At 38.2% G+C, this 17,508-nt stretch overlaps 1 protein-coding gene across 2 annotated transcripts in view; it reads left to right on the top strand.

Moving 5' to 3' along the window:
• LOC137278154 (zinc finger C2HC domain-containing protein 1B-like) overlaps window positions 1-17,508 on the top strand; it is a 174,637-nt gene that overhangs the window by 69,222 nt on the left and 87,907 nt on the right. For both annotated transcript variants that reach the window (XM_067810324.1, XM_067810326.1), the window contains exon 4: window positions 3,869-4,007. In XM_067810324.1, coding sequence (XP_067666425.1) covers window positions 3,869-4,007 — 139 coding nt within the window. The remainder of the gene's footprint in view (window positions 1-3,868; window positions 4,008-17,508) is intronic.

Below are 17,508 nucleotides of genomic sequence, written 5' to 3'. Positions count from 1 at the left end.
GTAGGATTTGTGAAAACAAGCCGTCAAGGTTGTATTAACATCACTGCCATGCAGCCTAGGTCATATAATATTTTACATATTTATTGAAAGTGCTTAAATGTATATGTCAGAGTTTGTACCTTGATGGTTGCAAACAGCTTGAACGTTTATAGAATGAAATCCTTTCCTGTTTACGTAAGCTGGTTCGTCTGTTGAGGGGCCCTGTATTCTTACGTGGGTTCCATTGATGCAACCAATGACACCAGGGAATTTACAAGACAATAGAACTCCTTTCTTATGATACTCTTTTCTTCCATGTTTGGCCATTTAACAAACTGTGGTAGGAGTCGTACTAGCGCTACACTAACTTTTCGAACAACCCTTGACACAGTGGATACGTCCACTCCAAACGTATTGCCAATCACTTGCAAGAAGCTGCCAGTCGCATAGAAGTGTAGTGCTATTAGCACCTGGAATAAATTGAAACATAGTGTCCTTATGCCTTTAATATTTACATACAGGTTGAAATTTTAAGAATATTATTTTCAAGTCTTCAGTATACTCAGACAGAATCCATAGAGTAGGTATTACTTATGTTACAGTCCTTACTATAGCTATTGATTTATTTCATTACTGCAAATCACATTTCAGGTGAAGGTTTTGACTGCAAAATACATGTTTTCCGTTTTAGCCACTTCATAGTTTTTTATGAAGATCAATAATTTCTGGATATATTACTTATGTTAAACTTCAAAGTCAACTGTTAAATTATATATATGTATAAAACTCACAAAATAAAATATTTCCCCACTAACACATAACATCGAACTCTCAATGTTCTAAGTATTTCGTAGACTTTAAAGCTATGTTTAGGACTTTTCACAAGAGTTTTCTCCCTTATCACCGTGGCCTTGACATTGTTGTCAGACAGCGATATGATAAATTTAAGATCAAGTGTTGTTTGGGTATGCAATCATTAAAATTGACTGGGTAAGACATGACTCTTGCTCTGACCAAAGGAATATATGTTATTTGTAATGAGTAAGTACCGGTTTTTCATTCATAAGTGTACATTTCGTTCGTCAATATTTTGTTATGTCTTACTTAATGTGCGTGTGATAGCACGTATTTCGTGAATATTGTCTATTTTAAGAAACTAGTCATGGTTAAAAGTGCCTGTAATTCCACACTCAGTGGTTTAGATTGCACTGTCATGGGACGTAGACTGTCGCCAATCAACCCACAAATGTACTGGATCGCTTCAGTACTGAAACGGTACCTCGCTCTGACTTCTTCGCTGCTCATATCTTCCAAATGATTAATCCGTTCACGAAAATGTTTCTCTTTTCTCCAGCATCCAAGTTGATGGAACATTATGTCGTCTGCCATGTTGATACAGCTAATGACGAGATAATGATACCCCCAAACCTTCATTAGCTTAATGATGGATTAATGAAAGGATTCCTTTATTAATGGTTTCATGCAACTGAAGATAAGCAATGATGAACTAATCGTAGTTTAATTAACGATTAAAGCTTTATTATACAACTGGGTCCAGGTCTTTTGTCAGCTGCAGGTGAATAGCATATCGTTGGACTCTTTCGTGTGAATATTGATGGGTACATTCCTCGAACAAGGTTAGCTTGTTTTAAGTTTAATATCTATGTTTTGTTTTCATTTTTCTTGTAATACCATTTTAAAAAGCCATTGCATTTCAATTTTCTTTTCACTATGAAGTTCTTCTAGGCAAGAGTTACAGTTTGGGCAAATGTGTGTGAAATATGATTCACTTATATTTTATGTACCCTAGAACAAAGTTTATAAATTCACTAAAACAGATTTGTTGTGTCTTGTATTATGTTGCTGTACAAAATGTAATTCTGCCCCAGAACGTTCACGAATATATTGTTCTTTTTGGTACAGTTATATGTAATGTGCCTGACCACTCCCAGTTACTGTATATCAGTATGTACCACGTTGAGAAATAATATCACAAATGGAAACTGAAACCCAATGGTGCCTTACTCAGTAATTCCCAAGCTTAAGATTTTTCCTAAATTTCCCAAACGAAACCTAAAAGAAACTGAGTAGAATCTTAAGTTTCCATATTCTTTCAGTAGGTTTCCCTTGTCCTGAAGTTAATATTATTTTATGTGACAATATCCTCTATTTGAATTCTGGTGTACAGAAACACTGTGCTCACTAGGTTGAACATAGCACATAGGCAGTTTAATGTAGGTTTCTGGATATATGCATATCGAGTCACATTATTTTTCTACAATTGTTTCATTCAATGTCTCACTAATGGAAACCATAGATGATCTTTTCCAGTTGTTTTATGCAGTGGAAACTAACAGTTATACTTTCCTATCACTTTCCATTTCTGGAAACTAACCTTGTTGGTTTCCGACAGTTTCCAGACGCTGAAAGTAATCGTGATACTTTCTGCCACAGGAAACTGCCGTAGACCAACAACAATCGTTTCCATGAACTTCTATGAATTGACATACCTATCTGACATTTTTGATGTAAGTTTCTGGAAATCTCGGAATCTTATTATTTTTGCTTTGTTATTGTCTTTCGAAAATATTTTGCAAATGCAACAGTACGTAAATATAGTCCCCAGTGGACCAACATCAAGCTAAGTTTGTCAGTTCAGATACGCGGAAATGTTTTTTTCCTAGCGGAAACCTACATTACCCAGTATCTACTAGGTTTCCACAACAGCGGAAACCAAGTTCTTCTTACTATGAATGTTTCAGCGAACTGAAAGCAAGTGGAAACTTGAAATATGAAATAGAAATAGATGATGGAAACTAAGACTCAGTGCGTGTTTTCATATACTGAAACCCAGCGGAAACCTACATTACCCAGTATCCATTGCGTTTCCGCAAAAACGGAAACTAAGTTATTTTTGCTGTGGATACTGTTGATAACAAATGATCAGCCACTACATTGTTTATTGAATGGTTGAGATGCCAATCATCATATTCGGGGAAACTAGGAATGTTTTCAATGTTACTCACAGACTTGCACAGTAATATTTTCCTTGAAATATCCAGTGTACATTAGCAATGTATCGACGAAAACACTACTTTCGTAGAGATTATAAAGCATGTAAGTAAATACTTTCTTGCAGTCTGTCATTGTCAAAGATAATTTGTAAGATTAAACATCACACAATGATATGAGACAATGTCTCATATATTGTAACTATAAAGAATACATACATATGTTGATAAAATATAAAAGTACAAGCCGCTAAAGGTCTACAAGAGAAACTAGCAATAGAATTACATAAAATGTTGCAATATGTATTCACAGCTGCTTTCTCTAATCTCATATCTTTACGACAAAATTAAACAATCAGGACTTGTTTGTATGACTAGAAAGTTTTTCTCATCATTCCCAAACCTGCCAGGGACATCAGGTGTGAATAGCGCTAATTAGTGTCACCACAGTGAGTCAGGCAATGATCAGGGGGCTCCAGGTGTTGAGTAGTGAAGTGGATCTCAGGCTTAATGAGTTAAACAAGAACTTATATATTTGTAATACTTGTCCTCATATAAGTAGACACCTGCCAGAATTAAACTGTAGTTTAAACACTTCTCCTCGGTTTTGGTAGATGATGTAAAACCATTGGGATCTAGAAATCCCTCCCCCTCCGTTTTTACATTGTCTCTTAAAACCCCGGAGGCATGTTTTCTCCTATACTTAACACATACATTATCATAATTGATGGACTAGCTGAAGTCATCTGCTTTTTTACTGAAATGTACAGGCTTGTTGTTTTCTTTCAACAAGTTCCATTACTTAGTACTTTCAAGAATATGCAAATATTCTTGTTGTTTTAGGAAGATTTATTTTTCTCTCTTTCTGTGGCTTGTAGGATGTGCCCCCTCCCCGATCCAACTGGCGTGCTCAGCATGAAGATTTTATCAACACAGTGAAAGCTGCTAGGGGAGTGACTGTTGCCATGAAGGAGGGAAGACCCTTACCTCCTCCTCCTCCACCATCGATCAACCCAGGTTTGTTGCTTTACCTTTGTGTGGTGGGGTTGAAGCACATGCATGTCCTGCCTATTCATAACTATTATTCAGCAATCCCATGTATTTGGGGGCCACCTGGATGAAAGTCAAGAAAGCGTATGTCATACTGAAATTTATTACCAATGTGGTCAATGCGTAGGAAGTTGCATGCTAATCTCATATGTGTCACAAGTGTCATATCACTTTGTTGTAACGACTTGCTGTGAGATTCTCATGATGTGATTGGCTAACCGATGCCCTCTCAATGAGGCCACAACAAACATGCATAACTCATTCATTCTACAGCTTATATGCATTGTGGGAATGTATTTTAACATTGAAAACATTGTTGTGTCACTGTTTAATTGTGGGTTCAACTGAGATATTACATCTGTCGAAAAACATCAATGCAATGTTTCCACCAGTGATGTTAGCTGAGTGGAACAACTGCAAACCACAATACGGGGTGCTACTGAGTAGTTTACTGTAGGAGGCTGTTTGAGGGGATGACAACTGACACACATCGTGACGTCAAGGAGCAGACAACAATGGCATTGTGACATCAGCACAGTGTGATGTCATGCAAAAGTATTCTACAGTACAACATTCTTCTGCACTGTCTTTATGAAATTGGTTTTGGTGTGAAACCATAAAAAATAACTAAAATACACTATTTTAATGTGGGTAATAAATAAAATACCACACTTGGTGTCATTACACATAAATTATACGAAACTCATGACCTTCCTATGGTATCTGACACTCGTTCCATGCAATTCGTATGTAATGAGACCTTGTGTAGCATCCTTTCTCTATGTCTGTTAGTTGTGGTTGGCACCACATTGTTGAACCCATTTGTATGTAATGGCCATAGGATCGAATGTCAATTGTAAATGTACATGACTTTTGTCATTTTTCAGAATTTGATTTTCTCACATGACACAGGTTTGTGCACTACAACATCTTACCAATTAAGTTTTCATTGCTGGAATCCATTTTGAAACCTCTTCATGTGTGTAATTATGTTAAGGATTACAGCACTTTAAAAATTTGAACTGAGAACAATTTGTTTAGACAATAATGTGAAAATAATTGATTGGATTATTTTCACATAAGGAAAGCATCTTATAAAGAAGAGGTGCACCTGTCAAGATTTGAGTTAGAATTGGTCTTCAGTACCCAATGCTTGTTTCAAGAGGTGACTTACATGATCAACTCATCAAGCTCAGGGATTTGGTTGACACATATCAATGTATCCCATTTGTATAGAAAGATGCTTATGATGTTGATCACTGGATTGCATGGTCCAGACTCAATTATTTACAGACCGCTGTCATACAGCTGGGATATTGCTGTGCAGCATAGAATTAAACTCACTTACTCTATCACTATAGATGAGGAGTAGTGCAAAGTTTGATTCAGATTTTTTTTTACAATTATTTTATTTTGTTGCATTTTTCGACATTTTATACAAACAGTTAACAATAATAATCTGGTATGCATGATGGACAATCCAATAGTTTTAGCAGAATAGATCATGATATGATGACCAAAACCTGTAGAAAGCATTGATATTACAACTAATTATAGACAAACACTTTGTTCGCATATACAGTGGAAGCTGTCTAATTCAGACTCGACTGTTACCGACTTTTGTGTCCAAATTACGAGGAGTCCGAATTGGATTGGCGAGAGTCAAGAGTTAGCTCCCTTGACCAGGAGATGCGCATGCATGGTACTTTTACCATGGTGTAACGTGTAATAGCTCAAAAGATGATAAATATCATCTCATCTTTTATAAATAATTTATTGTTAGAATGCTCTGTCATCCGGTGGTTTCCAGTGCAATCCATATTTCATGTCTTGTCCATAAGCCCGAGCTCTAGAAGTGACGTACCATGTTTTCGTGTTACTCGTTATTTCACGGGGTAACGCCCTTGTATGGAAGCGGTTGTGATTCAATCTTCTCCACAGAAATCAACAAATACAACGTATCATTGGTTCAGGCATTTTGTCACTGATGAAAAATTACAGAGTATGCGTTTTTTTATTAAAAAAATTGCATACCATCAAAATGACTATGAGTGAGTCGTGTCAGCTTGCTGAACTTCTTTGTTAATTCCTTTTGTTAATTGGTTATCATCACTCCTGATAATCTGTTTGAAGTCGGTAATCGGCTAACTACAAAGCACTTCCGCCTCAGGCTGTCCAGCTAGTCCAAGTTAATTAGCGATGTTTTCATAGTAAATTACCTTGAAGGGCGGAGATTTCTGTCCGAAATCCGAGTTACATGAAGTCCGAATTAGTTAGTCTATATGTAATGATAACTTAGTTAACTTCTGCTGGGACCAACAATTCGGTCCGAATTATATAGAAAACCGAGTTACTTAGGGTCCAAGTAAAACAGCTTCCACTGTAGTATTTATTTCAAAATATTAGTTCCTTGAAGAGACGGTGATATTTATTGGATTGTTGCTTTTGTTTGGATAGCCAAGCATTTTATGTTTCTTTTTAATTTTGAGTTTTATTTGTGTTTTAACATTCAGCCAGTTCAAGTTTTTTTTCCATACAGGGTTTTCCTTGTTGCGAGACCAGAATAGATACTTGTTTCTTTATCTTCAGAGCAGAAACTACAGTCAAACCAGCCAAAATCCAACAAATACTGAAGTATTTCAATGGTCTCATCATGTTTTTTGAGGCAGAGATTATTTATACAAAATATATTTTTAAAAATAATTATGAAAATATGCGTACTCAGTGAACATGTGGCTGTGGCTCATTGAGAAAACACTGGTTTACAATACTAAACATGATATGAGGGATGGCTGAAAAGTTCTAAGCCTCACTGTGGAAAAAAAGTTACAAAGTCCACGTTTGTAATTTATTTTTCTACATAGTCCCCTTCCAAGTTCACACACTTTTGCCAGCGATGCTGCAAGGCCCGAATCCCGGTCAGGTAAAAATCTTCTTCAGCTACCCTAAAAAAATCAGTCACAGCGGAAATGACGTCATCATTACTTGCAAAATGGTGACCGGCGAGTTCCTTTTTCATTTTGGGGAACAGGTGGAAGTCAGAAGGAGCCAAATCAGGTGAATAAGAAGGATGGTAAATGAGTTCAAAGCCACAATCGCGGATTGTTGACATGGCCACCACCGATTTGTGAACAGGCGCAATGTCTTGGTGGAAGAGGACACCTTTAGCAATCATCCCGCATCGTTTGGCTTTGATTGCTTCTCGCAACTGGTTCAGTAGATCAGCATAGTATCTGCCGTTGATAGTTTGACCTTTTTCAAGATAATCAATGAGCAGAATACCCCTGGAATCCCAAAAGACTGATGCCATCACCTTTCCAGCTGAAGGAACAGACTTGACTTTCTTCGGAGCTGGTGAATCAGGATGCTTCCACTGTTTTGACTGTAGTTTTATTTCTGGTTGAAAGTGATGTATCCAGGTCTCGTCCATGGTTATAAATCGTGTCACAAAATCATCGGGATCGGCTTCAAAACGACGCAAATTGTCAAGGGACGTCTGAAACCTGACACGTTTCTGTTCTGCTGTCAAGAGCTTTGGCACCCATCTTGCAGAAACTTTAGTCATTCCTAATTCGTTGGTGATAATATGCTCAACCCTCTCATGAGAGATGCCCACTACACTAGCAATATGTCGAGTAGTCAATCGTCGATCATCCATCAACATATCGAGCACTCACGTGATGTTTTCTGGAGTGGTTGCTGTTGAAGGCCTTCTTGAGCGTAGGTCATCATCAAGGCTTTGTCTGCCACGCTTAAATTCTGCAGCCCACTTCTTTACTGTGGAAAATGAAGGAGCATCATCCACTAGAGTGGAGACCATGTCAGCATGTATCTGTGTTGGGGACATCCCTTTCTTTTGCAAGTACTTGATGACTGCCCTGTATTCAGTTTTGTCCATATCTGATGATTTCAGAGGGTAGGTTTACCAAAAGAGCTGTAGTTGAGATAAAACTATTAGTATGTTTGTAGTTCTTGTGTCTATGATTCACTAAATGATTGTCCTCATTGGTGGCAAACACCTGTCTCTACCTGGTGGGGAAAAACCACTCAGACAGAGAACTTTTCAGCCAACCCTCGTATGAACTCAGCAACAAAAGTTCTTGTGACATGGATATTTTTTAATGAATACTAACTTTTGTATTCAAATCATCTAAAATCGAGTTCACGGCACTGTGACAGAGTATCCAAATGCATCTGTCTAGGTAATGTGTGCAAATCATGACAAAATGACTTTGCACAAGAAATTTTGTGAACAATGTTCACAAAAGCATCAAATTTGTGAGCAAAATTTAAGCAGTTGTTATGCCAAGGCTAACAGAAAATGGACGTTAGTGAGTTACTGGAATGCTCCAATCCAGCACTGCACAACATGAAGTTGCTTACAGATTCAATGTTAATCGAAACACAGTGTGAAACATGTGGCAACGACACTAATAGACAAATCACTTCAAAGACTGTCCTCATACTGGTCAATCCCTTATAATAAACCAATGTCAAGACAACTGGATTCAATAGACACACCTCTGGAACTGTTTCCAGCCAGCAATAGTCACAGCAGCAACCATCTGTGGACTGAGGCTGATATCATCAGAAACCGTTCATCGATGTTTACGTCGTTTTGGGATCATCGCACGACATCCATCAAGGCGTCTGATTTTGATGTTACAACATTGCTAACGATGTCTACAGTGGGCAAGACAGCATGTGAGATCGACTCAACATCAGTGGAATCATGTTGGAAATTGATTGGTTTGGAGGCGGTACCATAATGGTCAGGGCTGCGATATCAGGATGAGTTCCTCCAGCCAGCCATTTTACTGTTCATATGGCAACATGGACCACGGGTAACACTGCAGCAGGACAGCGCCAGACCGCTCTCTGAAGGTATTGTTCAGCATTTTCTGGTGCAGAACTATATTGGTGGACTTCCATGGCAGGGTAAGATGCAGACATGTCGCTTATTGAGCAAGCTTGGTATGAAATGGAAAGATGCTTGCAACACTCAGCAAATCCAACTGTTACGGTGCAACATCTGCAACAGCATCTTCGTGAGATCTGGGGATGTTATCGTGAGATCTGGGACTACATCCCACAATGATTCCAATACACAGCTGATTCATTCCATGCCATAGGGGTGTGTTGTCAGTCTCAGCTCTGCTGGTGATTATAATTATACCTGGTATTAGAGTGGGAATTTTCATTTTACCTCCTAAGCTTTCAGAATGGTGTTTTAACCTTTCAAGTTGTCACTAGTATTAATCCAAAATGAAGATTGTTATTAGCAGGTCAAATGTCTGTTTTATGCAATAAAATTGTTGGTATTAGTTTCGTTTTCGTACGTATTTTTCTACATTATATTTAATAGAGTCGCAAGAACTTTTATTGCTGAGTATGTGAGGTTGAATGTTGATTCATGTCATTGTCAAGAATGATGGGTAATGATGAACAGTTGAGCGTAAAATCTTTTACCTAAGTATGATCTGCTACCTCAGTTTTCTTAATACCTCATACCTTTTAAAACTTTTGAAGTTTGTCTTTATCTTTACATAACATTATTTAGAAATTTCTTCCATGATGCCAAACCTTATTCATGACAGGATTTGTTGTGTCATTTTGATTTTTCATGTTCATAAAAAGGTGGTATAGGGCATGGTGGGATAGGTCATGTGACTGTTCAACTTTCTAGTGATTCTTAGCAGCATGGATTATCCGGAGTATCAAAGATCACATATACGCTAGTGGGTACAAATGCATAAATCACTCACTGACATCGCCATAAATGAAACCCCGTCATTAAAACAGCTCATTTCGATCTTTAATTACCTTAAATCGACTTTTTTGACAACAGTGCACAATTCTCAACCGTGAACGAAATTTCAACCAATCAGAGTGGCTCGTCTCTGTGACGTAATAGTAGGTATAGATATGAGGGTCTATGCAGAATTCATCTACATTTTAGGGGGTAAACTATTTTGTTTACAGGTTTGTACAAACCTGAAATCACGACAGCTGTTGTGAAAAATGAAAACTGTATGTTCTCACAATCTACTATTAGTTAGTTTTGTCTCCTGCTTTGCCTAGTTTCTGAGGTACAATCCTTGTTTTCATAGACAATTCTGTCAAAATCACTTGGTGTTGCTAGGTTGTAATCCGTGTTAGGTGGTATAAACCTACACGTTATTTGTCATCATTCACTCAATGCTCAGTTAATGAATTTATAAAATGTATAATTAGTGGTAACGCCACTTAGATTACCCGACACTGGTCCCCATATGGCATTTGTTGTGTCTGGATCGATCAAAGGATTAACCGATAACACGCTGATTGATTAGTTACTTTCATGTGGATTTCAATGGGGATTTGTCAAAAGGTAGTGTGTACATATGTACACTTCCTAATCTATACTAAATACACTCAGTCGTGTCTGTGTCTGTGTAGAAACAACACCCTTCTTCAAAGGATTAACCACCAATACATTGATTGTTTGCTCATTATTGGCTGACTAAATTACTTTTTTAAAAGAATGACGCACATTATGCAATTAGTTGCCAGGTGTGCTATCTTGGGTGACCAATGAGACTATATAGCAATGTGAAAAACCTGAAACTATACATCACATTTTCGTATATTAGACTGTTAAAAGACACATCACTTTGGAAATCTGCAGATGAATTATATATCACTTGTTTTTGTGGATATTGATGGATACTTCCCTCGAACAAGGTAATAGCCTGACAGTGCTCCTATAACTTTAATTTGTTTTAATTCTAATATTTGCATAGTGTCTACATACTGGTGAGTGAACGTTTACAAACCGAGTAAATTTAGCAAGTGAAGAAATTTATCGCGCAGTATTTTCACTTTAACCCCGACCTCCCTTATGTTGTTACAGGTTGTGTCATGCAAAATCCTTTTGGTCATGATTCAAATACATATTTAACTACTAGTAGAAAGTAGTTTTGATTTCCTGATTTGATGAAAACAAGCCATGATCTAATTAATTCCATGACTTTACGATTTTCAAAAATGGCGATGCCCTGACTGAGGATAAATGCTATTTAAGTTTGTTTTCACCGACTTACAAAATCAAAATTACTTTCTACTGGTAGTAAAATATGTATTTCATTGATGGACAATAGGATTTTGCATGACATTGCTTATAACATAACAATTTCGCTCTTGCGAGGCAGGGGTTGATGTAGTATTACTTACAATAATATTGTCACCTCGACTACAACCTCGCTTCCAACGAAGAAAGCGTTATATTCATGCAAAATCCTTTCGATCAGCAATGTGTAGTGACCAGTCTTGATTTTATAAACTCGATAAAACTTGAACTCCATTTTCTGTCCTGGAAGCTTACCACGCTACAATGCTCGTTTCGCACACACAAACAGCCATTTTAAGCACAAACTACAGGGTCCGGTGGAAATCTGTGGATAGTGACACCATCACATGAACCAAAGGAGTAACTGATGGCAACACAACAATTCGGCATGTCTTTGGTGACATCGAGAAATCAGCAAAATGACAAGCTTCCTACACATTTTCTATACAACTAACTGAAAATTGTTAATTCTATGATGTCACTGCAGGGCTCTGGCGACAGAGTTACGTAACCTGTCTGTGGTTTCGTTTGCAAGCGAGAGAGAAGCAGACAGCTTTTTAGCAACTTTTAAGTGCTTGGTAATAATTAACCACTAGTTTATTTTTTAAAAAAATGGTGCTCCATTTATGACTAACCAGAAGTCCTTCATATGCAGTGGTAAAAAGAGTACCAAAATATTGAGTTTATTCGTTCTTTAAGATCAGCATTGTACATGGAAAAGACATGTTTTAAGGCTCATTTATTATTACTAACAAGCACCTTTTATCCTTCTACATTCTAACAGATCTTAGGAGGTATGCTGTTATCAGTTTCTTTTTTCATCACACTCATGTCCCTCCCACACGCTAATACGCATCTGCCATTTGGTCAACCAACTTTCTGTCAGCCTTGGTGACTATGTGTAAGCTACTATCAAACAAGTTATCCTGAGTCAAAAAAGAAACATCACATTCTTTCTTCAGGGCACTATAAAGGAACAAGAGATGGTAATGGATTTATGGGACGCAAAATCCTGCGTCCTTTACACATAAAAAATCACAAAGGATGCAAGAAAAAATGAAAGCGCGTTCCCCGGGACGCAGAAAAATATAGTTACCATTATCATGTCTGTCGAAACAGAATAATGAAACCAATTTGCTAGCTTATGTTATCAACATCAACTTCCGTTTTGACAGGAAATTCCAAAGGTATTTTTATCAAATGTTTACTGAGCATGCACTAACCTGTCACCTTGGCAATGACGTAAGCAGCGCATGGGCAGGCGGCATTAGCCTAAAAATAGCAAAGTCAATGATGGCTGTCAGTGGATTATCGATCGAAGATTTTGGTTAGGCATAATGGCGAAACCTAAGCAAAGTTCTTTGGTTGAAGTGCTGAGTCCAGTATCGATACAAGTACATCATAAAATTCTGATTTTTGGGTGAATTCAGAAATGGATTCTGATAAGATTGGACCATCGTCAAGTAAGGTTAAGAAAAAAAACACAACTTTGAAAAACGAGTGGTTTGGTTGATACGCTTGGTTACGAAAGACAGATTATGATGGCATGCTGTGTGATATTTGCCTTGGGGGCAACGTTTCTAACCCATTTACCAGCGATGAGGGTTGTACTAGTTATCATAACTAAACTAACTAAAACATTAATTCGCCATCAGGAATCAAAGTCTCACATTGATAGCGTAATGAAATTAAAACTTCATTCTCAACTTGAAATTGCACGCAGAAATGTGGCAACTCTTCAACATGATGCGGAGAGTGAGAAAATTCAGTCTTGTGTTAAACAGCTCAGAACTGTTTATCTCGTGGCAAAACAAGATATCGCTGCTGATGTTTTTACAGATTCCATACATTTGCAAGTGTTGAATGGTATCAAATGTGACCATTACTACAAAAGGCTGCAAGTGGTCATGGAGTTTGAAGAGTGCATCGCATCGGTATTAGAAAAAGATTTGATTGAAAAAATCAATCAAAGTGAATATTTTGGGATAATGCTGGATGAAACATGTGACATTACTGTAGAGAAGAAACTTGCTATCTATGTCAAATTTGTTGTGAATGGTGAGGCACAGGTGGCCTTTCTAGGAAATGAACATATCACTGATGCAACGGCGGGTGGGATAGATAATGCACTTGTTAGTTTTCTCACATACAAAGGAATCTCTGATGCCAGTGTTTCACGTCTCTATGGCCTGGGAACAGATGGAGCAGTGGTCATGACAGGCATAATGGTCTAGGTGCAAAACTCAAAGCAAGAAATGAACATTGGGTTAAAGTGCATTGTGTAGCACATAGTCTAAATTTGGCTGTCTCACAGGCAGCGAGAAATATTGACTACTGTAAACAATATCCCTCCATGATACACAGTTTGTACAAGTTCTATGCTGATTCATCTGTTAGATACGGCAAGCTCCGTGAACTACAAACTCTTCTACATGGTAAAGCAAAACAAATCACTGAGCCTACTTCTGTGCGGTGGCCATCAGTTGAAGCAGCTGTAAAGATGGTCTTTCAGTCACATGATGCTATTGTTTTGTCCCTTGAGGAAAAAGCTGGAAAAGCTGATGGATTATTGAAGTTCATAAGGAACAGTCTGTTTGTGTTGATGACAGCATTACTCATTGATGTTCTCTCAGTGATTGGAGTACTGAGTTTAACACTCTAGAAGGACACAGTAAATTTGTTAACAATGAAACACAGTGGGTCCTCAAGCAAAGCTACAATAAGAGTAATGGGAAATGGATCTAATAAGGTGCTTGGGGTACTGATGGAGCAATGCACCAGTACCCGGACAGAAAAAAACTACAAAGGTGTTGATATTGTTGACAATCAACCAGTGAGAAATAGGTTTTACCACATTAGAAATGTGTACTTAACAAGTCTGCTTCAGAAGTTAGAGGATAGGTTTCCAGAAGATGAGCTTGATATTCTAGAGTGTTTTGACAAAACTCTCAACCCAAGCAGGTACCCAGACAATCATGCAGATCTTAATACTTACGGTGTTGACCAGTTACACAGGATGTGTAATCATTACCATGATCAGGTGAACAGAGCTGTTGACAGCTTTCTTCAGTTCAAGCATCTGGTCAGGTGATATCATTTGACAATTTCCTTAAAGGCCACATGCAACCAAAAAATCAAACATACTTAAAATACAAGTATCAATTATTCATGACATATAATATACACTGTTGCTTGTAAAAAAATAAATAAACAAAATTATAAGCGTACAATCGCGATTCAAAAGTGCAATATTTTGTACTTGGGCTTACTTCCCTCGAAACGAAGCCTTTGGGAGACCGAACCCAGTCATAGCGGGTTGGATGCACTCAAGTGTAACGAGGGTCTCCAATTGGTCGGCTCATTTGCTGATACACTGAGGGCCCTTGTGTGTACAGAAAGATGATCTGTTTGATGAGCATTTTAGAAGTATGGCGAGTCACAAGAAAGTAAGATTCTTTATGGATAACAACTTCTTTTATTGCACTTGATGCGTCGTTTCAATATGGATTCATATATCGTTGTCAAACAAAATCATATACATGAGAAGAGGTTGTTATCCATAAAGAATGTATATAGAGATGTTGGGTTTTGTAGGTAAATGTCCTCTGAATTTGTGGTCGATCCAATAAAAAATTATATCTGTAGAGATGGTGAACTACTGTGCAGATGGAAACTGTCATTCATCCAAGTACAAAGCAGGCCTTGAAGAGTTTGCACCAGTTTCTGTCAGAGCCAGTCATCCGAGAAAAATGGATGTAGTTTGTTTGCAACCCACAGACGTAAAAATGTGCCATGTGTACAAGTTTCACACCTGCCTAGTTACATAATGTGGCAGAGACAGGACTCTGGTGCATGAGTCACAAATCAGTTTATTTTGTTTATGGCATATAGACTGATAGGTGTTAAGTTCAAATTGCGTGTGGTCAATGATTGAAGCTGTGTATTGCATATTGTCCTTAGCAGACAGGCAGGCAGACATACTGGTGTCAATAAACCAGACATTGAGCTTTCTCTGTGACAGAGGCTGCTCACCATATTCAACAAGTTTTTATTTATGTAATGAGTAGATTATTTACTTGTTTGTGTACACAACCAACATCAGACTACTGCTCACGACCTCTGGGCATGCATGCTGTTTCAAGCTATTCACTGTGCATGCGTTATGGGCGTAGTGCAGCACAGCTGTTGAAACCACTTTTTCCCCCAGCACTGGGGAAATTTAGTGAATCGTTTGAACTCCGATTTGGTGGGCTTTTTTTTCATAGCGTTTTTTTTTTTCAACTTTTTAAGTTGAATTGGCATTTTTGATGATTTGTTTCGGTAAGTGCATACCAAAACGTATCAGAATCTGTAAAGTTGTATTTTACGTTGCATGTGACCTTTAAACTTCTGATTAATGTTTTTGCTGATCAATTTCCAGACTTTTCAACTCTCTCCAAAATTGCTCTCATCATAGCTGTGTCCAGTGCCCCATGTGAAAGGGGAATCTCAGACTAGAATGCTGTTTAAACTAAAGTTAGAAACAGACTCAATCCTGACAATGACTGACAATGCCACAATCAGTTGCATTAGGCTACACCGCCATTCCAAAACATGGGCATACACAATGTCAAGTCACGAGAATTAAAATAAGAAATTTCTCCGTTCAGATTTGTGTATGGCTGCCCCACGCATTCACCAGTGCCAAACACCGTTTCCTCATTGACTGCCTGATGCTTGTGAAAATGTGGTTGGGGATTCTGTCCCATTGCTCTTGCAAGGCAGCGCCAAGTTCCTGCAAATTCCAAACATGCTACATTGGATTCAGGTCAAGGGACCTCGATGACCAGTCCATGACATTGATTCCAGCAGTTTGAAGGAAATTTTGTGTCAACATTGTGGTATGCAGTCGAGCATTATCATGCTGGAACTGTAGACTTGGGCCATAAGCTGCCATGAAAGGAACAAGTTCAGGGGTGAGCACCTGGTCACAGTAAGCAGCAGCTGTGAGATTTCCATGGATGACCAGAAGTCGAGAACAGTTATTCTCACAGAGAGCACCCAACACCTTGCAACTTCCGCTCCCAAATCTGTTGACTTCCTGTACACATCATTGGGCATACTGTTCATGACATCGTCTCCAGACTCAATGAATGCTGTCTGCTAATCTGAGGGTAAACTGGATTCATTGCTAAAGACTACTCGATTCCAGTCTTTCTAGGTCCATCGGAGGTGACGTTGGGCCCACAGAAGACATTGACATTGATGAAACAACGTCAATATTGGCCCACGATATGGATGGCAGCCCGCAACCGATTTCGAATGGTCTCAGTCCTGGTTCTTTTAGCTGGCAGAAATCTGTCACATAAGTGATGTAGGACAATTTGACGGTCTTCTACTTGTGACGTCACACACGGATGACCCGACCTTGGGCTATCAGAAGTGGTGCCAGTTTGTTGTAGATGACCTCGCAAGTCATACACAGTACGACGGCTGCATCCCATTGCACTTGTGATGTCAATGACTGATCTTCCTTCTTGCAACATGGCAACGGCATGTTTACGTTGCACATTTGACAATCGTGGCATTTAAAGTACTGTTAGAAATATGGTTTAAAAGTGGTTTCTTTTCAATTCTTGAGGCCAATTCCAACACATGCAAATGAAGAAAACTTCGATGCGAAGATCATGTGATCAACTGCATGTGGAAAACCTGATTTGGCACTAACGTCATATGCTCGATAAATGGATGGGTTTTGCTAACGTTTTTCTAGAGTCGAAAGATAGGGATCCCATTTCAGATGCATAGACGTGTTATCAGAGAAAAATTATTCGTTATTTTTAAAAATTACATTTTGTGAAGTTTGCTTTTTGACTCAGTATATTTCATTGGTTGATAAATAGTATTTACTTGCGACTGACTGATGCATTCAAAATGGACAATGTAAACATTGTTTTGTTAGTTGTCAAGTGTGACAGATGGCAATAAGTTTAATCATGAATTTTAATCAATATCATGTTAATAGTGATACTTTTCTATGACAGTATGTTTCTTTAGTGATCTGACATTACATTGGGAGACATTCTAAGAATTTCATTCTCCATGTGGGAAAGTATTCCATGATATCTCAAGTCTGTGTTCACTGCACTATGCTTTTGAGAATTCCATCCCAATATTGCCAATTCTAAGAGAGCTATGAATTTCAATAAACAATCCCATGTCATCCTTGACAAGATGGGTTTCCCCCCATCCAGTGGTTAAAAAATTGATTGGAATTTCTTGAGTGAGTGAGTGAGTGAGTTTAGTTTAACGTCGCACTCAGCAATATTCCAGCTATATGGCGGCGGTCTGTAAATAATCGAGTCTGGACCAGACAATCCA

This window comes from Haliotis asinina, chromosome 3 (assembly GCF_037392515.1).
Source record: "Haliotis asinina isolate JCU_RB_2024 chromosome 3, JCU_Hal_asi_v2, whole genome shotgun sequence".
Taxonomy (NCBI): Eukaryota; Metazoa; Mollusca; class Gastropoda; order Lepetellida; family Haliotidae; genus Haliotis; species Haliotis asinina.
The sequence above is the reverse complement of the archived record's forward strand: the minus strand, read 5'-3'. Positions and strand labels throughout refer to the sequence as shown.